The 23,567-nt window shown below is 42.4% G+C and overlaps 1 protein-coding gene and 1 long non-coding RNA gene across 28 annotated transcripts in view; one reads left to right on the top strand and one right to left on the bottom strand.

Moving 5' to 3' along the window:
* The window catches only part of MICAL3 (microtubule associated monooxygenase, calponin and LIM domain containing 3), a 186,026-nt gene continuing 162,459 nt past the window's right edge, over positions 1 to 23,567 (bottom strand). For 15 of the 26 annotated variants that reach the window (XM_081209731.1, XM_081209711.1, XM_081209722.1 and 12 more), the window contains 6 exons: positions 22,632 to 22,725; positions 18,009 to 18,059; positions 7,849 to 7,914; positions 4,857 to 4,956; positions 4,185 to 4,258; positions 1 to 4,091 (listed from right to left, as the gene is read on the bottom strand). In XM_081209731.1, coding sequence (XP_081065857.1) covers positions 3,907 to 4,091; positions 4,185 to 4,258; positions 4,857 to 4,956; positions 7,849 to 7,914; positions 18,009 to 18,059; positions 22,632 to 22,725 — 570 coding nt within the window. In that variant the 3' untranslated portion in view covers positions 1 to 3,906. Of the gene's footprint in view, positions 4,092 to 4,184; positions 4,259 to 4,856; positions 7,720 to 7,848; positions 7,915 to 18,008; positions 18,060 to 22,631; positions 22,726 to 23,567 lie in introns of those variants that run through there. The other 11 variants (XM_081209714.1, XM_081209728.1, XM_081209726.1 and 8 more) reach the window with 6 other exon arrangements.
* Positions 7,921 to 17,364, top strand: LOC308595866. Of its 2 annotated transcripts, none has more exons than XR_014012146.1 (2): positions 7,921 to 13,885; positions 16,819 to 17,364. It is a non-coding gene; the product is annotated as an uncharacterized lncRNA (long non-coding RNA). The 2 variants fall into 2 exon arrangements; XR_014012147.1 differs by having other exon boundaries at positions 15,111 to 17,364.

Here is a 23,567-nt window from a genome sequence, read left to right as displayed (position 1 = left end):
TAAGAAAAAATTAATGACTTTATTTTTTTATTTTTTTTAGTTACGTTGGTGACCTGAGGTGCTAAACTCTCAACACCAACAAAGCAAGTGTGCATAAGAACGTACAGAATGAAATGCAACCAAAAATAGGAAGTAAAACAGGGGTTGGGATGTTTTAGACATGAAAACAGGTACGGTACACAATTTCCTGTTACACTGCACACACGCCAACAATAAAACAGTCTGAATATCAGAGTTCCCACCTGTCCCAAGGGGAAGATACCACAGTTCCTTGGGACAGGGTTGTTTCACATACATACTTCTTTATATATATATATATATATATATATGTATAAAATTAAATTACTGCAATGCCATCAAAACATGACATCCCTTCCTCCAATAGCTTTAGTGACATTCTCATCTACCTTCCTTGCTTATGAAGCTCCACTGCTAGGGCTCTCGAAGGCAGCAATTCTTTGGAAGCCTTCTGTCCTCTTATCATCCATTGAGAGAGAAATACCCTCCTCTACCTCTTCATATCAAACAGACTGTTTCGTAGTACATTTTTATTGCAAACAATCACAGCATTTTCTTTTTTAAACACGAGGTTGGAAAACTAATACACCACTTTCGTCTCACGGCCCAAATGTAAACATTCTGTTAAATACATTTTCTTAAAACCTTGCGGGGAGGGTATCACCTTTTTTTTTTTTTTTTTTTTTGGCCATAAAAAGAATTTGTGCTACTGGGTCATGCAACTCTGGATATATTTGTTGATGCTCTAAGATGCCTTTGACCTGGATGTATTTTAAAAAACAGATTAAAAACCCAGAGGATGCAGCAGGTGTGCTTGTTACTTCTGCATTAGCACCGTGTCATAAAAGGAGGGCCAGACACTGCATTTAAAGAAACCTCTTGACTGACAGCAGGATCAAGCACAATCAACACAACATATTACAGGAAATGTTAAGAGTGGAAGAGGAAATATGATTAATGCTGCTGGTGCTATCACGGGCTCTAAAAAACCCTCTCCTCTCTCTGCAGTTCTAGTGACAAGGGAGTCTTAGCTGCCCAAAAGAAGTCTGGGCTAACTAGAGGCAGAGCTACACAGCTGCACTGGAGCTGGAAAGGACTTTCCCTTCCACTTTCTCAGACAGACTGTTCTACTCTCATTCCACATGCAGCTATAGGCAGCTTAGGAAGAAGCTTAGCGTGTCAACGTTTTCCTACAGTGAAAAAATTCAAAGAACAGATAGAAGTGAGTTCAATTACGACCACTTTACAGAACAATCCATTTTCTCAGTTCCATTATAAATTGCACCAGGCACAGCAGAAACAATTAATGCAAATTCCGATTTGCCTCTTTCATGTGGCTAGACACCAAATTTTAACAACTGAATTCTAGCTCCATCCTAATCGAAGGGGAGCTTAACTTCCATTTTGCCATACACTCCCCTGTTGGTCTCTGGATGTCAAAGATGCTGTCTGAGACAACTGAAGTTATATGTTCTTTTTCTTCCTCAGTTAGGGGTGGCTAACCTTCTACTCCCATTGGACTCCCATCAGCCCCATCCAGCATGCTCAGTAGTCAGGGATTATGAGAATTGTAGTCCAGTAATATTAGGAAAGCCAGAGATTAGTCCCCCCCGTTTTGAAAGCTACAAATAAACACCAAGTCTCATGAACCATGAACACACGAGTGCTGCTTGTTCTGGGACTATATGTGGTATGAATTCTGCCAGTGTAGCATCACAATCTTTCAATATCTTAATATTCAACAAATGCCAGGCATGGTACCCCTTTGGCATAAAATCTTCTGACGCTACATTTCAACACATGCTGTTGCTTCAACAGCTTTCTGTTCAGCGTTATCAGTACTGACATTTTATTAAACAAGGAAGTGGATGGGTGTTTTAAAACCTTTCCCCCTTTTTTCTTTCTAGTCTTTCCTGTTTTGAAAACACAGCATTTCCTGTTTTGAAACCTAGAGATAAGATGGTGGCTGCTTTAAAGGACATGTCTTTTTCTTGGGATGACTGCCTCCCTAAAAAAAAGTTAATTAAAAAAATAGTCTGCACTTTGTTAGGAGACTAGAACTACTGTACAGCTTTCTTTCTTTAAACTAAGCCCAACTGGAGCTAAAAAATGCGAATGGAAAATTCTGTTTGTGGCAGGTCGGCACTTTTGAGAAAGTTATTGTGAAAGACATGGTGTGCTTATGGAACCTCTCAGCTGGTTATAGACAAGAGTCTATTCTGTGTTATTTCCTATTTGCTACTGTACTGTAAGACCTTTTTCTGAGCCAACTGAATGAAGGCCTAGGACAAAACCAGGGGGGCTTGTGCTAATCCTTCCCTTGGGAGGCAGATTTTTACAGAGCCAGCATGTGTGGGTTTTTTTTTAAATATATGGGGTAAAGTGGCAATGCCACAATTATAATTACAAAAACCTTAAACAGCAGTAGTTAAAATAAGCACAGGTTTGCCATTCAGGAGCAGAGGGTATGGAGTGCAGGGGCAAAGTCTGCCATCACCACTCAGCTTTGTGAGCTCTCTTCGTGAGGATGCAGCTTAATTGAGAAGACACCTTACCTGGGAACCCTGCCTGCATATTTCCTAGGGTTGCCCCTCGACAAGTCCAAAGTACATAAAAGCATCTCCTCTCCACATCAAAAGTAGCGTGTAACTGTGACAGCATTAATAGAACTCTAATAAATAGGTACAGGGAAAGGGAGAACAGCAAATTAAAAATAAGAACAACAAAAGAAAAAGGTTGGGGAATGCAGCAGGCACACAGATTCACCACTCAAACATTTGCTCACTTCTTAAAAAGGTATAAAACCCAAATCTTTCAAGTATTAAAAAATAAGTTAATAGACATTAAAGGGTCTAAAGTGACTAAAGGGCCCGGGTAGGTCTTTTGCTTCATTTCCAACGTGCAAAAAATAATAAAGATATATATCTATAGATATAGATATATACGCAAAAAACAAAAACCCATTGAGAGTCCATTCTTGGGGGATTCGAAGCAAGGGGTTTCATCCAAGCGTTCCCGCAAACTGCTTCATAAGTAACCCATTTTCAAAATCAGCACTTTCCAGTGTCAAAATTGTCACATGGTTCACAACAGAGCAGTCTACTGTCAATGGAGACAGAAAAACTGTGACTTTCAGTCCAGAGCACTGCATGGCAGAAAGGGGGTGGCTTACACACTCTTCCCCTCTTAGAACAATGGCAACTTGTGGAGGCTGCAGCAAAGAGAGCTAGTCCACTGGAGCCTGTATCTTCTGTAGAAACCACACAGGGCAAGTATTTCATGTCAGCCAGCCTTCCAAGTCTCCAGTCCTCTCTGAATTCAGGGTTCCTCCATACCCAGACAATAATGGCAGCTTCAGGCTTCTTTGGTGAGGAGAACCTTAAACATACACACAGTGTGCTCTGGGGTACAGAGTGGTTTGCTCTCCCGTGGGCTGCTGCAGGGTGATGCTTCAGAAGAGAGTAGCCACTTCTCGCCTTTGTATTTCAAAACAAAAACAAGAACACAACCAGCTAAGTAAATATGAAACGGACAAGCTACGGCCCACCTGAATTGGTTAAAGTTGTGGTGTATTTTTTTTTTAAATAAAATGTTTTCATCTCATTTTTTAGCCTCTCTCAGAGATCGCAAAAACTCAATGGCCTCTTTGCACAGGTCCTTGAGGAAGGCACACAACCTTAGCTGACCACCTCAGGCTTGGGGTTTGCAGGCCTCATACAGGCCTCAGCACTTTTCGATCCAACCTCCTCTCAGGAAGAAGCACTCAGGCGCTGCAAGAACCCTCAAGAGGTTTCTGTGCCAAGATATCTCCTCCATCCAGGCAGCTCCAGCCAACTTGGCACATGCCAACTGGACAACGCAGATCGTCAGACGAGTGCGCTGCTAAGCTCAGGACCAGTTTAAGTTGAATCCCTTGGACAGCATGACTGCCTCTAGGTCCTTGTCTTCTTCCTTCTCCCGGAGTCGCTGCTCTTCGAGGAGGGCCACAAGAGAATCTCTCTGTTCCACCACCTCTAGCATTTCATTCAGGATCCTTTTCTCTTCTGACAACTCTTCATCTGTCTTTAGGTGATCTAGGAAAGAAAGGGACAAGCAGTCTTGTCAAACTAGCCAAGGAAGTAGCAGGGGCTTTCTACTGGGAACCAAAGTACATCGATGAGACTTACCTTCCACTGCCATCCTCTCCCGAAGTTCTTGCTGTAGTCGGCTTTGCCTGTCCTCCAGCTCCAACTCCCGAGCACTGCAAGGAGAGAAGAACAGGCAAATGTCTGGTTTGGGTTGTTTCAGCAGCAGTCTAAGCTACTGGCTTAAAAATCTAACATGCTCAGGTAGTAAAGTATTCCCTTTCAGTACTGATTGTAAGGCAACCCTTCAGTTGTACTAAGAACCTTGTTCAGAACAACCTCCTTTGATGAACATACATGTTGGTTTTTCACCTAAACCCATGTTGCGGAATGGTCAGAAAGGCAGATGAGAAAATAACAGGAAAATGCCAAGTCACTCCATCTGGCCCCTACTGCCCACTGCACATCAGGGCTGAGCTGCAAGGGACAAGATCTTCCTTCTTACATTGACCTTATTTGGAATCATGAATGCAAAGGAAATGCTAAGAGAACCAGGTCTCAGCAGCAGATCACTTCATCAATTTTATAAAATTTTATTTTACTTGGGGCGCCTATGGGTCTCCAGAGCAACAGGATTCCCATCTGTACATTGTCATCACATCAAAGGTGAAGACAGAAACAGGTTCCATAACATATCTCTGCCTGGGGATAGTTGTCTCGTCTTTCCCCTTCTCTGCGTGGACCAAGCATGCAGAAATTCCTCTCCTTACTTACAATATCATGAGCTCCGACTCATAGCGCACTAAGGCATTCTTCTCTTGCACCAGCTTGAACCACTCCTGCATCAGCTTGGGGTCGTCCTTCTTCCCCATGCCTGCCAAGAGAACAGTTTAGGTCAGCTTGGAAAAAGATTCCCGCCATTTCCATAAATCCAGCAGGCAGGCAGGCAGGAACAAAAATGGGAGTGGGGCAAAATGTGCAAAGAAAGCTGAGCTAGATGCTGCCAGAGCACTCTTGTCAGATCTGCTTGTTTAGTTTGTCTATGGCACACAGGAAGGAGGGTCACCTCCAGTAAAATAAACAAAAAAACCCCACTGGATCCATGTGCCCTGAATCTACCTTCCCCATCACATCTCCTGCCAAACCAATAGCCATAATTACAGTCACTTTTCAGTATTTTTCTACTGTTGTCCTTTTCAATTTGGACACTCTGACACTTTCCAACACTTTCCAACAAAGCCTACCTGTTTCAAGCCATGTTTTCTCACTCACACCTTAATCAACACCCATTTGTCCACTTTACATATAACTATAGAGCAATTAGTGAACAGTTCCTTGATGGGCTGTTTCAGAGTTGATTCTGGCTCCTACCAGTATTGTAGTCTTGCGTGCTGTGCTCTCCCCTTTTCAAGCCACCTGCATTAACTTAATGACTGAAAGCAACCAGTTCCTGACCACTGCTATCAATAATTTCCCTTCCTCTTGGCTTTATCAGTCACACCAGGCAGATCTGCCTCAATGTGTCTGCTAGAGATCCCTCGCTTAAACAAAAAACACGTATTGTGTGGCATAAATACAGGTTCAATCAGTTGAAGTTCACCAGCTCAAGACCACTAGTGCATGGTAGAAAAGCACAAGAAGAAAATCTGCTCACATAAAAAGGAAGAGGAAGCATGGTACCTTCCCAGGTATAGTCATACCTCGGGTTGTGAACGTGATCTGTGCGGGAGGCACGTTTGCAACCCACAATGCCGCATCTGTGCACACATGTAAAGCAATTTAGCGCTTCCGCACATGGGATCATTTTGCGCTTCTGTGCATGCACTGAAACCTGGAAGTAACCCGCTCCGGTACTTCCGGGTTTGGCGCGGTCCGCAACCCGAAAACACACAACCTGCAGCGCTCACAACCCGAGGTATGACTGTATTTCAATAAAAGCTTAATCAATGAAAACCAAGCTAGTAGACCCAGTAGCAAAGCCTGATATGAAATAAACAGCATAGCCATTTTATGTTATTTTAGAGAGCTACATCCATAACCCATATCTAGTAATGAAATATGCAGCTCTTTATGGGTAGCTGTTTGGATTCAGATCCTAAAAATCAGTTTGGAAGCAAGTGAAGCCCTGGTTATGTGCTCCAGATGATCAGGGTCTTGGCCTAACCACCGTAGGCCCAGAGGGATTCCAGCTGTTTCCTGTACCTATCAGATTTCACCATCCTATCAGAGGTGTCAATAGTTTAGGAAACTAGTACATGGAAAGAACACAGTCAAGTTGCAGACAGGGTTAACTCCTGTTTCTCATCCATACCATATATGAGTTCTCATCTCATATAAAACTAATGGGGACATCTATTCTAAGGAAAATATGATGCAAAATTTGTGCCTACTTATGTGCAAATGGCAAAATATTTGTATTAGACACTATTCTAATTATTCAAAAATGCAGACTCTTCTTATGGGGTTATGGAAGCCCAAGGGAGACACACTAGAATGGGGATGGTCAGCTACCAAGTCAGATCCAGCTACCAAAGCAGCATTATCTGTTCCTGGTAGTGCTTGTCAGTATTGGATGACACTGACTAATGCGTGATTTGTAACTGAGGATGCCTTTATGCAGCAAGACATTATTTCCCATCACGGTCAAGAAAACAAAATGGTCCAGAGGTTCTTGGTAGCCCTGTTCCTACCACTTATTCTCAGGTAACGAGAATTCTCCTCCTCTTTCAAAACCACCAACACAGCTCCAGAACACAAGAAGCAAACATACACAGTACGAAAATCTCACCCTAGCCAATCATGGCTGTGGATGGCTATACCTATCCATTGCTTGGTCTCAATTAAGCCTCTCTGAGCATCTCTGCACAAGGTGCCCTCATAGCCATGGTGGAAAGAGAGAAGCTTACACATGCAGATGCCCAGTGCATTGGAGCCATGAGAAGCACTGGGGAATCTCCCCACCCTTTCCACTGTGAGGATAATCAGAAAAGAAACTTCTGCACAAAACAGCCAAATACATGTCAACACTGACCTATGGAAACTTTTGTTCATTTGTGGGATGTAGATTTTTTATTATTATTATTTTTAGACAGCCAATGAGCAGAGGGAGAGGCAGGGGTGGGGAGGAAAGATGAACAATTGATGAAAGCACACCATGAAAAGCAGAGAGTGGTTAGCCGAAGTTATACATGGCGGTCACATTCCACCCCTTTTCCCCCATGCCTTGGGAAATGGAAACACTTCAGTGGGAATCTGGTTCCACTTGGGATAAAGAAGATGCTTAGCAAGATACGGACTGCAGAAGACCAGTCTAGATTATGGCAGATCAGGAGGGTGCCTTTTCAAAGTCAAGGGTTGTTGGGGAAACCAGTCATTACAAAAGACAGTATGCCTTTAACCCATGTGTATTTTTTTTTTAAAGGAAGTAGACTCACACCCCACTCCCCTGCAAGATCATCCAACACGCCAAACAGAACCCTTAAGGCATGAAACTGATGCCACTACAGTCATTTCTGATCAATTGCGCCAATAAACTTCAAGACTATCCTTATCCCCACAATGCACAGCTGAAAAAAGGATACTGTACCTTTACGATCCTGCCAGACACACTTCATAACAAGGTTGTTATAGAGGGTTTCTTTGAGATTGAAGGAAAGAAAAGTTTGGCGGTGAGCCACTTGATATTGTTGCTAGCTCACTAGTGTCTCTACACCAATCCAATGGCGGTTTGGGAACGGAATGGAGGGAATGCAAGAAATTACATTACCTTCATGGGCACAGCAAGGGCAGAAGGAGAGAGGTCTACGGCGTGGTGTCCCGGCATTGGGCTCAACTTCAATAGAACCAAAGATGGGAGAGGAAGAAAGGAAGGGAAGAGGAAGTTGGAAGTGGAGAGGAAGAGAGGAGGAGAAACAGGGTGAAAATAAACAGACAAGCAAAAGGACAAAAAAGCACAAGAGTGAGAAAGAAACAACAAGAAGAAGTAGAAAAGAAAATAATAATACAAGAAATGGAGAAGCAGAAACAAGGGGAACAGTCTACAGATGGAACATCCTTTGTCAACACGAATAATGGAGAAGAGCAGACTGTGGCACTGGGAGGGGAAACAGTGTGGGCCACAAAAGTTACTGTGATAATGGGGAAATGCCAACATTTGACTTTTCTTGTGCTTGGTGACTTTTCACCCTCCATGTCACATGGTGCAGTTAAGAGATAAAAGCACAAAGAGGAGGGTGGACAACATGAAGTTTCTAAAAGACCAGGAGAGCAAATAGGTTTTAAAAGGCCATCTTGAAAATTAGCTTGGCACATTCCATGTGGTTATTTTGTGACATTGTCCAAGGAAGTAGGTTGACAGTGGCAAGTACTATGTGTTTAGTAAACAAAGGCAGATCATGGCGCAAAACAGGACTGACTGCCTATGATGGGCAAACAAACCAAGACTAAACCAGGGATACAGATACCTGTTGTCCCCCTCCCCAAAAGATTTTGGATTCTCATTCACCCCAGTCAACATGACCAACAGTCAGGGTGATGAGAGCTGTAGTCCAGCAACTTCTGGAAAGCCAAATGTTCCCCTATCCTGGGTCTAACCAAAGCCTTGACCGGTATTTTACACATATTCATGCATAGTTTGTATTTCTGGCCCTGCCAATATCAAGGGTAGACAGAAAGTTGAGGACTATGCTCCACTGGTATGTTTGTTTGTTTGTTTGATTGGGGGGGGGGGAGTTTGAGTATGTGGCAATTAATTAGATAAAACACAGTAAATTAACATTTCCCAAATTTCTGATAAAAGAGGTAGTTTGTATTAAAAAATAATAAAATGGGAGGAATACTTCTCAAACTTACACACTCTGATGCAGAGAATAGCCTCTTCCTATGGGTTGGCACTTATAGGAACCATCAATTATCCAATGAATTCCTCGGTTTGGGAATTATTGCAGTAGATTATACATAAAGAGATGAATAATCTTATAGAATAGGGATGAGGAACTGGGTGCTGCTGTGTACAGAAGCCCCAGCAACCAGCTGATCACTGGGGCTTGAGTAGCGCAGTCCATGGTGCTTTGTTAACTCCCAGTGATCTATATATTACAGAAAGACCTGTGGCCCATTGACTAATCTGTGAGTAGAATGGAAGTGAAAGAAAAATGCCACTGTGTAACAAGGAGCGACTGAATTTATAAAAAAGAGGACATTCATAATCCACTGGAATCAGATCTACACGCACATATAATGGAGAGGGAAAGCCTCAGTTCTCATTTACGAAGATAAGGTCTGGGAAGGGAACAGCTTTTAGAAGGGACCATCACAGAACTAGAGCAGTAACACACAGGACAGACCAAAGTTAAAAGGGAGGAGGCACATCAGTTTGCAAATAGTGTGTGAATGAGCAATGTGAATCTCTCAACAGGAAGAAACATGTATACTCAGTGTGAAAAGGGTTAAAAGTACATCACATATACATGTTACATGCTGCCCATCTGTACGTGAAGACTCATCTTGTTTGAAGACATTCCATAGTATCCCCAGACAACTTTCTTCTCTCCCCCCCTTCCAAAAAAACCAAACAACCAACAAATTGAATGCCTTGAAAGTATTTTTGTCGCTTGGGAAAGAGATCCATGAAAATCCATGTAGTGTAACAATGGACACAGGTTTTTCTTTAAAGTGGCAATGCAATGGTGCTTTGTTTTTACTTCGCAGGTCTCCTTCAAGGGCTAATCTTGGATAGATATGTATTCCATTCTTAGTATGTGTAAAAAATACAAGAATACAAGTGGGTTGCTTGGATTAAATGGTTCTAAAATGCACAGTCAAGCTGTACACCAAGGGAAATACTCTCTGAATATTCTTGCATTTGCTGAAGTTCTTCCTCAGTCATGATTAAGGTTAAGATGACCTTTATGTTTTGCTTTGAACTGGGTGGATTCCATTGTGTACTGGGCTGCTACTAGACCAGGCTTCTATGCAGATTCAGTGTGTATCAAGGCTATATATGGAGCTTCTACCACTTCCATGGTTGCAGCAACCTAGTTCTAGCTGCCACACTCAGTGATACAGATCCTGAATGAGTGGTGGCAACCTGTGGCCCTCCAGATGATGTTGGGCTGCAATTCCCATCACTTCCTGACCACTACACATGCTAGCTAGGGCTGATGGGATCTGTAATCCCACAAGATCTGGAAGGCCACAGGTTTCCCATTCCTGCCCCACATGCAGATGCCAGTTCACATAACAGTACCTCTATGCAAGCACAGACCACCTCCCAATTTTGAAGGCCATTGCATGGGATCTCACCTGAAGCTTTCCAGGTGAGATAACAGTAAATTGAGCTTGGAGGCAAAACCACTGCTAGTGCAAACCATGGTTTGACATAATATCTTAAGTATCTCCATGGAGCCCCCCGACAATCCCCTCCGTCTATGGTGTAACTAAGTCAGTTGGAACCACAGGATACCCTTGCTCCCAGAGTCTGATACTGGAGTCAGTAGAGACGGGTTTCAAGATCTCTTGAAGGCAGACTGAAATTATCAACTATGGAGGGTGGAGGTTCTTGGGCTTATTCCACCACATCGATAGGCAGGCCTCTTGCTACTATTGTCAATAAACCTATATCCAATAGCTACAATGTTTTCCCCCAACAGTACCTGCAGCAGAAGCTGGACCATTAATAGAATGTCTTATCCAACTCCATGGATAATCCCCAGAGAATATTCATAGCATCCGATTAGTAAAGATGTGTTGAATAGTCCATTATGTATACAGATAATTCAATAATATAAATGGATAAATCCTTTCTCCGCATCACTGAACTTAAAGCAAAAAAAATCACAAAGGCTACTAGACAGAAAACATTTCTATTGCTCGTCAACAAATGCCTATATTAGCAAGTTATGTATAGCACACAGACCGCCTGAAAGTACACTCAGAACAAAATGTCTAATAATTTATAAAAGCTCCCATTGCCAAGAGATGATGATTCACCACTGGTAACTGACTAGTGAGAGACTATTTAAAAGCCTGAAGCAATTTGTGAAATACATATCTTATTGAAAAACTAGACTGATCCCGATCAACTTTTTGCTAGGCCAACTAGGATCAAGCGGCAACTCAACTCACTTTGGGTTTGGTCAAGAAATGCCTTCAAGTACCATGCAGCAAGGCATCAAACTTGAACATGATCACACCATCCTTTTTGTTCTGCTTAGGACATGAACTGAAATAGATCTTATGTAGCTCAGATACTTGCAGAGTTCCAACACAAAGAATGCATCCAGCAAAAGATAATTATTTAGTGTATGTTTCCAAAACTAGAAACAAAAATGCCCAAGCTAAATGAATCTTGGAATCCAGTTCTATGCATGTTTGCTTGGAAGTACAGGTGCCGAAGTTCTGATGCAATGCACAGTCATCTTGCATTAACTGAACTACAGTTGTATCTTGGAAGTTGAATGGAATCCGTTCTGGAAGTCTGTTCAACTTTCAAAACCAAAGTGCAGCTTCTGATTGGCTGCAGGAAGCTCCTGCGGCCAATCAGAAGCTGCAGAAGTTCTGTCAGACATTTGGGTTCCAAAAGAACATTCGAAACAATCACTTCCAGGTTTGCGGCATTCGGAAGCCAAAACATCTGAGTTCCAGGGTGTTCGGGATCCAAGGTACAAGTGTATTACCATTGCAAAAAAAGTTGACAGTAAGACACATGAGACCCAAAGATGTTACTTTGTTACCATAAATGTCTCCCTTTTGTTTAAGCACTAGGTACAGGTACAACTTACAGTGGATTATTGTAGGGTTCCATATATCTGGATTTCTTGGACACCACGTTGTTTTGGCATTTTTGTAAAAAAAAAAAAGGTCCTGGTTTTTGAAATATGGTAACCCTAGATTATTGCAGCACTAAAATAACTTTAAAACAGATAAACCCACTGTACAAATGCATGCACACATATGTGCACTGGATGCTAACACTGGATACAAACCCAAATTCCATACATTTGGCTGCAGTTAGTCTTCTGCATATGATACCGTATGTGATATATAATAAATATGAAACACCCCTTCTCCCCTTTTCACTGGATATTGATAATCAGCCTATAAGTGTGATGTATTCAAATCAGCATGCATAATGGTATCATATGATCACTTAAGTTTGGCATCAGATGTTCCAAAACTCAAGAATTCACTCAAGAGTTGGAGAAGGGTGTCCTGCATTATGCATCACCAGGCAAAAAAGTCAAGTCAGGGAACTGAAGCAAGGGTGACTGCTGAACCACTGAGTAGTAGTAGTAGTAGTAGTAGTAGTAGTAGTAGTAGTAATAATAATAATAATAATAATAATAATAATAATAATAATAATTTACATTTGTACCCTGTCCATCTGGGTAAGGTGAATCCAGAGAGAAGTGAGGAAGTATAAATTTCTATTTGAGCCATGTTTGACCCTCTGCATTTTAGTCTGAACATCTCTCTTGTGAACATCTGTCAGACCTGCCCCTCCATCTCTGATCAAATCTGTTTTATAATCAATTATACCTCCCCTTTCTTCCAGTGCAAGATTACTCAGCCATAAGCCTGGCATTGGCATCAAATGCTGATAACCATGTTTTCCTCCTGCTGCAAAGTCCTTGGAACTGACTCCTTACATGCCAAGAGACCAGTACTGCCTCTACACTCCTTGATACTGTTGGCTACACCACTGCCTTCTTTTGCCCTGGTTTGCTAGTGCTTAAAAATAATTATTCCAATATCACTTAGAGACATCCAAGAAGATTCTGGCTAGTGGATACATTTTACTATTACACAATAAAATTGAAAATTAATTTGCTGTACAAGCTAAGGATAAAAACAACATGCATTCAACCCAATATCATCAAGACCTCCTGATCGTTGTCCCAAGGTGAAATATTTCCCCCCCCACCTCCATAATGACAGTTTTGAAGTCCCTGGTATACCAGAAGGCCTCTGCCTAGGCTTACTACTAGGGGATGCTCTGAAAGGACCTTGCAGTGGGTTCCTGAGCCACCCCTGGCAGAGAAGCCCAGGCAAAGTCAAAGGGGGAGGCTGAATCAACCCCTCAGGCTTCAAAGACATTGGGGCCAGAAGATCCAGCCCAGGCAGCTAGTCAGTGAGAGAATGCACACTTGGGAGTGCAGTGTTGCTGTGTAATTATTGAGTCAAAGGCTCATTGTAACTAACAAAACTCAAGAGCAAAGGCTCTTACGGCAGACTCAAGCACCTGAAGCTGGTGATGGCATGGTTTGGAAGTCTAGGCTATATCAGGCTTCATTTGGAGTCTGCTGCTTATTGAAGACAATCCACCATCCAGCTCCTTACTTCTGAACCTGACTCCTTTGCCTCCCCCTGCTTCCTTCTTAGAGCTCATCAGTTGCTGAACCCTGGACCCCAAGCTTACCAATGCTGTCCTGGATTACTTTTGGAGTAGACGGATCCCTTCTGACCTTGGTTTGATCCTGGCACAGCTTTCCGGACTCCCCTTGCTAAGGTTTGGTGATACCATGGCTGGGCTTTATTGTGCAATCTGCCTCCATCTAACCCACTGACCCAGCTGGAGTATGAGTCTGACCAAAGGGTTTGGAGCTTAGCACCAATAGCCCTGAATGTAGCCACTGGAGTTTTGCTTCCAATGATGGATATTGGAGTCGAAACCAAGAATAATGGGAGACACCTTCATGCCAGCACCTGAAATTGCTGCTGGTGCTAAACACCTAAAGTGATGAGAAGGAAATGCCTGCATTGAGCCCCTTCTCAGCACAACATCCTTCTCCTGTACTCACCAGGTGATCAAGCCATGATTGCTGAGCATTTCTTAGGCCATGCATATGCCATACAAGAACATGCGCAGGCATTCACGGGTGTGGCATATATCTCTGCCATATATAGCAACTTAGGGGTCCTAAGAATACATCTGCACGCTGAATCTCTCTCGTATCAAAGCAAGAGCATTTAGTAGCCAGATCACAAATGAACATATGCCCAGGGAATAGCAAGAACGTGGTTGGAACATGTTTCCTCCTTTATCTTGAGCAGAACCCATTGTGAATGCAGAAGTCAACTCAGGTTGAGACCCATTGGTTACATTTACTGGCAAGATGAAGGAGAGGACTTTCTTTCACCACCTTTAGAAGTATATATAAATTTTAGCATTTATGTGGTGCTTTGTGAAGTGCCTTGGCTATTCAAACCAATCATCCTATTATATCTATTACAACAGGCATAGAAACGTATTATATGCAACCATTTAAGGCAGCCATTATTAAGCCCATACTTCCCCAAGGTGGCTTAGTGAGAACAGCAGAGGTGAGGTCTGAACCAGGGATTCCCTAGCTCACAGTCTCTTAGCCCCTACGCTACAGTGACTCTTGAGCACTCTGGCAGCCCTGTGAGGAAGTACTGAACAAACACCAGTCACAGAGGAGTATAAAAAGAACTAACACTACAAAGCCACGTGTGTCTTTTTCTGCACATAACACTGCATTTTATTTAAAGGGATACTGCCAAGTAGTGAAGTTTTCTGCTGGGGATTAAAAGAAAGAAAGAAATCAAGATAGATTAAAATAATAATGATCTTCCATTCAGAATTGTGAATTATTACTGCTATCTGGGCTGGAGTTGAAACTAGCAAAAATAAAAAAATAAAAAATGTCTTTAAAACCCCAAAAGTATAGGGAAGAAGTAGCCATGGTTAATATTGCGTACATTTATCCAAACAGGAAATGTAGGGAACAAAAGGATATAATCGTGAGAAGCAAATGAGATTTATTAATTTACTTATGCTAGTTCTTTATGACAGAAAGTGAGGTTAGTTAATGTGAAAAACGACAGTGTCCCTTTAAATGACTCTGATGACTACTTTTTAAAGCCACTGTTAGCAAAAATGACAAGACTGCTGCCTTCAAGAGGGAATTAGGAAGGGAAGGGGGGGGGAAGGAGAAGGAAGTGTGGGAGCTGCATCAGCTAGGAGCAGGACCTGTTAGGTGTAACTTTGCATTAACCCTTTTACAGCTCTGTCTGTGGGCACACAATGCCCCCTAGCGGCACACTTGGAAAGAAACCCCACATAGGCAGAGCACTGGTCTCCAGAGAGGAGCCAGCAACTCCTTCTAGCAGGGATGTGTCATTTTGCTTTGAGCAAGGGCTGGAGAGTCAACAGCATTTGCTCCACCTACTGATTGACTCCAGGTGAGTGGAGGCATGGAGAAAGGGCTTAAATCTTTCTGTTATCTCCCACAACATGTTAAAACAAGAAATAGTTTGGTGGGCAAGCACCTCAGGCACTTAACTCTCCAAACTGACCTCTGTATTTAGCTTCCATGTCAGCTGCTGAAGTATGGAGGAAGAAAACTGGCAGAGCATTTTGCTGCTCACAATGGGGAAGAAAGGGTCTACGTCTCCTTTGCATGGAGGAAAGGTGCAAAATAATGAAAGGGGGACCCTTTGAGATTTGGGACTATGATAGGGCCAAGTTAGGAAATTCCTGGGGGCCTATAACCTCCTGGGCTACCACTTACCTATTTCTAAACTATGAGGGTTGAAACCACAAAACACTGTTGATCTCCTTAACCTGCAAACTGCCAGTCTGAAGAACACGGGTAGCTTGCTTGATTTTTATGGAAGAGACGCAGCAAAAGTTCAAAAACATTAGTGATATACAAAAGTCACTTTAAAGAGACTTGGCAATACATCCTTCTGTCACAAACTCCCAAGGAGTAAGGACAAGAATTTAAGACACCTTGGAAAACAGCTGTAGTACCAAAGATGTGTTGAATCAGTCCTGCATGACTGGTAACCCACCATGTCAAATGTAGCCCACCAGGGTTTCAAGCAATATCTGATGTTTTGTTTTGCCTCAGACTGCAAAAACAGGAAGGCTATCAAGTACCTGTCATAATACATGACCGGTAAGCTTGATGGGACACAATTTGTGCTGGCCTGTGTTAAAGTTGTAATATTACTGCAGAGTGGGGGGTGTTATTCATAAAAAAGTCACTATACATGGGAGTGGGGGGGGAGAAAGACAAAAAAGAGAAAAGAATAGGAACTATATCATGTTGTGGTGATCTTTGAGCGTGAACTTTACACAAGGAAAGAGAAAGAGCCTGTGAATACCATCTGAGGGCTTGTTCAAACTCTTTAATTTCAGAAATGACAGGGCATGTGCAACATTTGTGTACTCTCCTGGCCACCCACCCATTTGTAGGAACTCTAGCACTCAAATTGCAGTTTAGCAGTGCAGATTAAGTGTGATAATCTGTACAACTTTCTCTACAATAACAGGCAACGGTATTTAAAGAAGCATAGCATTTAAAAAGAAAATATAGCAGTCCTTATAAAGTGTAACAAAGTGTGTTGAGGGAGCAGCTGTCACTGCTTTGAGGGTTGGGGCAATCCTTGAGGGAGAATAAAGCATATAAGTGCTAGATTATCTTTGGGAAGAAAAATCTAATCAATAGTTTGGATTTACTTATCAACAAAATGCATAGCACAACTAAGTTTAGGGGCTAAACTGGGGGTGGCTAACCTATGGCCCTCAATCAGTCCCAAACAGCATGGCCAACAGTCAGGGCTAATGAGAGCTGTAGTTCAACAACATCTCAAAGGTTAGCTACCCCAGGTTAAATGATGAAGTTTGAAAAGAGGCCATGATCCAGAGAGCTCCTTTAGCTAAAGTCTTGTACATGTACCCCAGAGGTCCCTCTGTTTTTCATTACAGCACCACCACCTGAAACTACATTCAAGCTACAACTACTTTTCACAGCAGACACTGACCACTGGCAAGAGCAGTCTCTCTTTCTCCTCTTCCTGGATCCCCTGAAATGCTTAGAAATTAAAAACATGCAACATATAATATTGCACTTCCTTGTCCCCCTCCATTTCATTGGCTGCCACAAAATGAATGGGAAGTCTTTCATTGCAATAATGTGGCACTACACATTTTTAAATGCCAGAAGGATAGTCAAATTAGAACACTGCGGCAAAAACATAGTCTTGCGGCACCTTAAATACTAACACATTTTTATGGCGTAACCTTTCATGGACTGAAATTCTTAAATGTCACCAATGGAGAGAGGAGGAGGAGATGACTCAGGGTTTTTTACCTCCATGTTTCAGAAATGGTTTCTCCAGTATTATTGTGTTGGAGGAAAAAGAAGGCACCCAACTTACAAGAGAGTCCCCTGTGCATGCACAGAACTCAGCATGTGACACTTTGGATCAGGCCTCCAGTGAATCCCAGAATAAAAAAGGAAAAATTTCAAAATGTGTACAAAAGACAATTTGTTGCCCAACAAATTTTGAGTATTAAACTTCTTTCTCAGGAAAGGTTATTTTAAGTTGGTGCAGAGGTTTATCCTGGTGGGGAAAAGAGTAAAAAAATCAACCCTTGAGAAGGGGTTTAATATTCAAAAAGTGATGAGAAATAAATTCTCTGTACTTCTGCACATCTCTTCCACTTTCATTCCTGGTTGTTTTCCTACAGGAAACCACAATGGAAACCATTGCCGCCGCCCCCCGTCACTGGGGTGTTTTGCAAAAAGCCTAGACTTCATGTGACATGGCCCAATTGTGCATCTGACTGTTAACTAGGTGGCTGGTGGTTCAAGCCCACCCTGGGAAGGCTGTGAGCAGGATTCCTGTATTGCAGGGCGCTGGACCAGATGACCCTCAGGGTCCCTGCCAACTCTGCAGTTGTGAGATTCTACGATTCCAAAACACTGCTCATTAAGGACTGCTAGTTCTCCTCCGAGCTGGAAAAGGGCCCTAGCCAATCAATTAGGTGCAAGACTGGTTTCTTCTCATTGCTTGTGAGGAGCCAGGGATGGAAAGAAGTAGGTGGAGGGAGAGGGTGGCGGGAGCAGGTGTCAGCAGGGTTAGTGCCAGCAAAGAGGTTTCTGCCATACATACCACCCAGGTGCAAGTCGATGAGGTCACTGTAATAAGACTCTCCCCAATAGTCTACAACAAGGAATCGGTGAAGAGAGAGAGTTATTGGTTCAAGTACCCAACCCTGCTAGCCCTCCCCACTCCCTGCCCAGGATTCAAAGCACTCTGTAAGAGAAATTGCATACATAAGAGAAGCAAGACAGGGAAAGAGAGAGACAGAAACAGAAGAAACAAGAAATCATGCAACTCTATAATAAATATATACACATACATATATACGGTATATACTGTAAAGACAGGGGGAGGATAAAGTATTCCCTGGTAAATAGGCAGGGAGGACAGGCAGGCATGGATTTCCAGGCAGAGAAGGAGAGCAGGCTGGACTCTGTATGAGGATTTGTCACCTATACTGGTTTGTATCAAGATGAGACACTGCACTGTTATTTTGCGGGACATTAAGGAAGGATCCACAGACATTCTCCAGTAGGGAGGGAATTCGGGGAAGAATACATCTCCATTCAAGAGAGTAGGGGAAGGCGTTGGGCTGGGTCTTCTCATTTCATCCTTCTTTTTATTCAGCTACATTGTTTTGTGTTGGCTAAGCAACCAGAAAAGTACTAGGGTCTTCTCTCTTGAGTGAAGAGTGAAGAGCCAGTGTGGTGTAGTGGTTAAGAGCGGTAGTCTCGTAATCTGGGGAACCGGGTTCGTGTCTCCGCTCCTCCACATGCAGCTGCTGGGTGACCTTGGGCCAGTCACACTTCTTTGAAGTCTCTCAGCCCCACTCACCTCACAGAGTGTTTGTTGTGGGGGAGGAAGGGAAAGGAGAATGTTAGCCGCTTTGAGACTCCTTAAAGGGAGTGAAAGGCGGGATATCAAATCCAAACTCTTCTTCTTCTTGCAGCTTCTTTTTGGTAAGTTTTTTTACCTCCGGTGTAAATCCATAAACAAGCCCAATGGAATCTGGGATCTTTCATTTAAGACTGACCTTGGGAAAGCTAAGGGCATAGCCAACTCTTTGGTAACTTTTCTCACACATCTACATTCCTGCGATCACTTTCCATAAATGACAGATACTGTTTTATAGGATGTGTTGTAGAAGTAGGAAACATGAAATGGCCACATGGGCCACAGATGTCTGGATTTGGGCAAGGAACTCAACACCATATAGCTAAGAAAAACTAAGCAGTTGCCATGCCCCTCCTGCAGAATGTAAGGGTTCTTCCCCTAAAATAAATATGTTCTACAAAGAGTCTCCATTCTGACCCAAACAAAAACCCCTCCAGTTTAAATAGGGCATCCAGTATGCCTAATAATCATGTCAATGTCTGCTGGGAGTATATAACATTTGGAAATCTTTATACATTCTGGTAAACTATGAAGAGCCTTATTAAAGCAGTAATGATGTATGCAACAGACTTTAGGGTCACTTAACTCAAGAGAACAAAAATATGTATGGATATTCTTAAAGCAGTTCTTAAATCCTCTGAACTGCTCATCATAAAGGGTTTCCTTATGTTTTCAGCATGGCACTTTTCAAATTAATTTATTTCTAATCAGAAATAAAATGTCAATTGTTACTTTAGTTTCAACCCCTGAGAAGGAAGCACCACACAGACTCAAGAAAATTGGTGTCAGAGTTGGTCCAATGCTCAAAAATTTCACTTGGGTCAAGACAGGTTTGGACCTTCTATTATGCAAGCTGAGCCAGTTGGCCTCAGGTGCCAGATATTTTGGGGAAAACCATTAAAGGCCACCAAACTATAATTAATTATTATTACTACCAAGTAGTAAAGGGCACTACAGTCGTACCTCGGATCCTGAACGCCCTGGAACTCAGACATTTTGGCTCCTGAACGCTGGAAACTCAGAAGTGATTGTTCCGGTTTGCGAACGTTCTTTTGGAATCTGAACGTCCGATGGGGCTTCCGCAGTTTCTGATTGGCTGCAGGAGCTTCCTGCAGCCAATCAGAAGCTGCAAATTGGTTTCCAAATGTTTTGGAAGTCGTACAGACTTCTGGAACAGATTCCATTCGACTTCCAAGGTACGACTGTACTTGGATTTTCTGCCTGGAATACCAAAGTGCATTGGGCTGTTTATGGAATGCACGAAGTATGTTCCTTTGACACATCACACAATAAGATGAACTTCGGTTTTCAATATATAAAGTAGCATAGAAAGTGTACAAAAGTGCTCCAGGCAGAAAATCACTTCCTATGTAAACACAGTGTCTACATACGGCAAGGGCATGTATGCTGTGTGTTTATTACAACATGATAAGCACATACCATGTCTGTTTCACCACAAGTGCACATAGTAGGAGAGCTTTTGTGTATTTGTCCCATGTTAAAGTGTGCATGCAATGCTCTTAACATTAGAAGCAGTATCAATGTAGAATAAGTCTTGCATGAAATGGACACAAAATTCTAATTAACCCATACACAAGGAAGCTGTTTTAACAATAAAGAATGGGTAGTTTGGGGAAGGTGTTCTCTTCCCATCTGCATTACCAAAGCAGAAGCTCCTTTTCCAGCAAACCTATTACTAGCCATTAAGAGAATAGGGCTTTGTAACTGTAGTCTGCAAGGCATATCGGTTTGGCCAATACTACGTACGCTGCATAAGGCAGTCAAGGTTGTTTGGACAGTATACAGAAATAAGTTACTGCTGATATTGAAGGTGTGTAAGGAAAAAGAGGTTTTAAGGCACATGAAAATCTAAAAAATTAACAATTCTCTCATCTCAAGAAACAAGAGCATGCCCCATTAACAGTCTATTTTTCATGGGATTACTGAATAAATCCTGAATTCAAAAGGCAATTATTAATACTCATAGGCACACCTGTGAGGCCCAAAAATAAGCCAGCTTTTTCATTTGTCTCTCCCTCTCCACTTCCCCATCACATTTTAGATATCTAAAGCCATCTCTAATAATTTTCTGCTTGCCAAAGCACCACCACTGCCCATGAAGTGTGGCAAGTAAAGCCCTCAGTTGTTTGCAAAGCTCCTCAAATTCTGATGACACCACCTATAAGGATGCTGGGGGACAATGAAATGAATGTCAGGTGACAAAAAAAGAGTTTGAGATGGCTGTAGACTGTTGAATGTAGAGGTGCATAATTCTTTCCATTCTTTTAAAACTATATACCTGCATTCATTTTATGAAACAATTTAAACAACAATATTTAAATAGTTGTAAAAGTATTCCAGGGATTAAGTTGGACTGAGGAAGAAGTGTGCATGCACACAAGAAGAAGAAGTGTGCATGCACACAAAAGCTCATACCAAGAACTAACTTAGTTGGTCTTTAAGGTGCTACTGGAAGGAATTTTTTTATTTTAATCCTACCACATTCATATTGGAAATTTCAGTGTGTCAATCCAAGCTTCAAATAAAGCAGAAAAACAATTCTTCCAGGCTGTTTTGAGGAAAGTCAATTTAGTTACATTTCCTTCCCAAACTTAAGGTCAGTAAAACAAAAGGCATATCTCAAAATTAAGTTCAATTCATTTTCACCAAGTAGGTTGCCTCTTACACCTCTGGTAAATGGATCATGTGAAATAACCTGGGTCTTTGTGTGTTTGCCTCTACTCATTTCTCAAGGAAGGAGTGTTAGGATATATCAAGCGAGGAAAGCATCATCTAACTATGTTCTCTCCCACGGATGAACTAGACATTATGGCAGACACAGGGCTACAGGTAAAACAGTATTCTCATTACTACTTCTTCCTCCCCTATAAGGTCTAGTGAAACTCACCATGTGATGTGGCACTGTCTTGCAGTGAGTTCTCTCACCTCGGCACCCAGTGAAGGAGGGAGGGAGGCAGGGAAAGTCAAGAGTGACGACATCACGTTGCATAGCAAATTTCACTGGCCATTAAGAAGGGTATGTGGGCAGAAGACTACATACAGAGTTTTGGGTTTTCAGTAGCAGTCCTGTGTGTGCAGTAACATCTAGTTCTGCTCTTAATGTCTTTCATCTATGTTAATTCCAAGTACCATTCATTAGACCAGGCCATTAAGTATAGAGGTTCATTCTATTAACAGCAGATGACGATGACAACTGTTTCACATGTTGTATTGAATTTCATTCTACATGCCTTGAAGCTGTGTATGATTTTGCAGAGATCATGTGGTACTTGCTGGGACTGTTCTGTGATGGTCCCTTATGAGGGTGCTAATGCTGATTCAAGGCACAGTGAATTAAAAAACACAAACTTATATCAATTACTCTCTTCTCTTTTTCATCTTGCTGGGCAAAGTGGAGGCTTCCTTGCCACGACCAAGTTTTATTTCCTAAAGGAAAGCTAGCAGATGGGTAACCTATATGTATTACCACCTTTTTCCAAGATGCAACTAATAATTGGACAAAACTTTGTCCTGAAGAAGTGAGACGTATTTTCAGAGCAAATGAAACCCAGCTAAGGGATCTTGCCATTTAGGTAGCTTCACAGGCAGAGAAGCCCAAGATCTGATAGAGAAGGGAAATGGTGAATTTTAATTCATTTGTTTAAAAAGATAATTTAATAAAAGAACTTGCAGCTTAGGAAGAGACCAGTCTGTATAGCTAGCACACAGGTTGCTATGAACCTTTGCATAAAAATGTAATAAGAAAAGAAAAACACAAGATGGAAGACTGGAAGGTACCTGCTTCTCCCCTAAGAGCCTTCTCAACAGCAACTCCCCTCTCCTCCAGCTGCCTTTGCTTCTCTTCTACTTGCTCCAGCTGTCGTTGGATAATCTATGGGAAAAGAGGGAAAACACACACATAGGTTCCCACTCTCCTGTGTTCAAATGGCAGGATACTAATTTCAAGAATCTCCAGTGCTTCCAAAGCAGACCAGCGCCACCTAAGAGCTGTTCCAGAGGCACACACCAGAGGGGCCTTAAGGTTTTGTAACTGATGATCAACTCCTGGGGGAAAAGAGAGCATTGATATTTTCCAAACAGTGGCCCATCTGGGAATTCCCCCCCCCCCAGTACCTGGTTGGGCAACATGCTCTCTATGTGTCCTTAAAAATGGTGGGTGAAGGATTCAGGGTGTGCGCACTATGGGGACCAGGGGCTCGTCTGCACTTTTGCTTTCCCCCAGGGAAATCTACTCTTTAGCACTGAAGAGTGGGTTTTCATGAGGCAAGCAGCGGGGCGAACAGAAAACTTCTCAGACTCATGCTTTCTAGGCATGGGACAAGCAAAGTATGGACAAGCCCTAGATGTGTGGGAAGTACTCACACACCTTTCTCAAAAATACCTTCAAATAATTTGGAATCTTTCTTCAAATCCTACCTTTTCCACAACATCTCTTAACCACAACCCCCTACTATATTTGAGTTATATGAATTTGTGTATATTCTTCCTCTTGCCCCAGTGCCCACCTTCCTCTCCTTTGTCTCCATTTGGTCAAAATCTAGACTGAAAGCTCCTCAGGGCAGGGATATGCCTTTTTGTTTGTGCTGCTGTGTGAAATGTCTTCAGGATATTGATAAGTCACACATTCTCCAGCCACTGTTTCGGATCCGTACAAGGCAGAAGTGTACATAGGTATATCGCTTGCAGCTGCTCATACTGGTGTCTTACAAAAGC

The sequence above is a fragment of the Podarcis bocagei genome, assembly GCF_964188305.1.
Source record: "Podarcis bocagei genome assembly, chromosome: 10".
Taxonomy (NCBI): Eukaryota; Metazoa; Chordata; class Lepidosauria; order Squamata; family Lacertidae; genus Podarcis; species Podarcis bocagei.
Note: the sequence above shows the minus strand (reverse complement) of the source record. Positions and strands in the feature narration are given on the sequence as shown.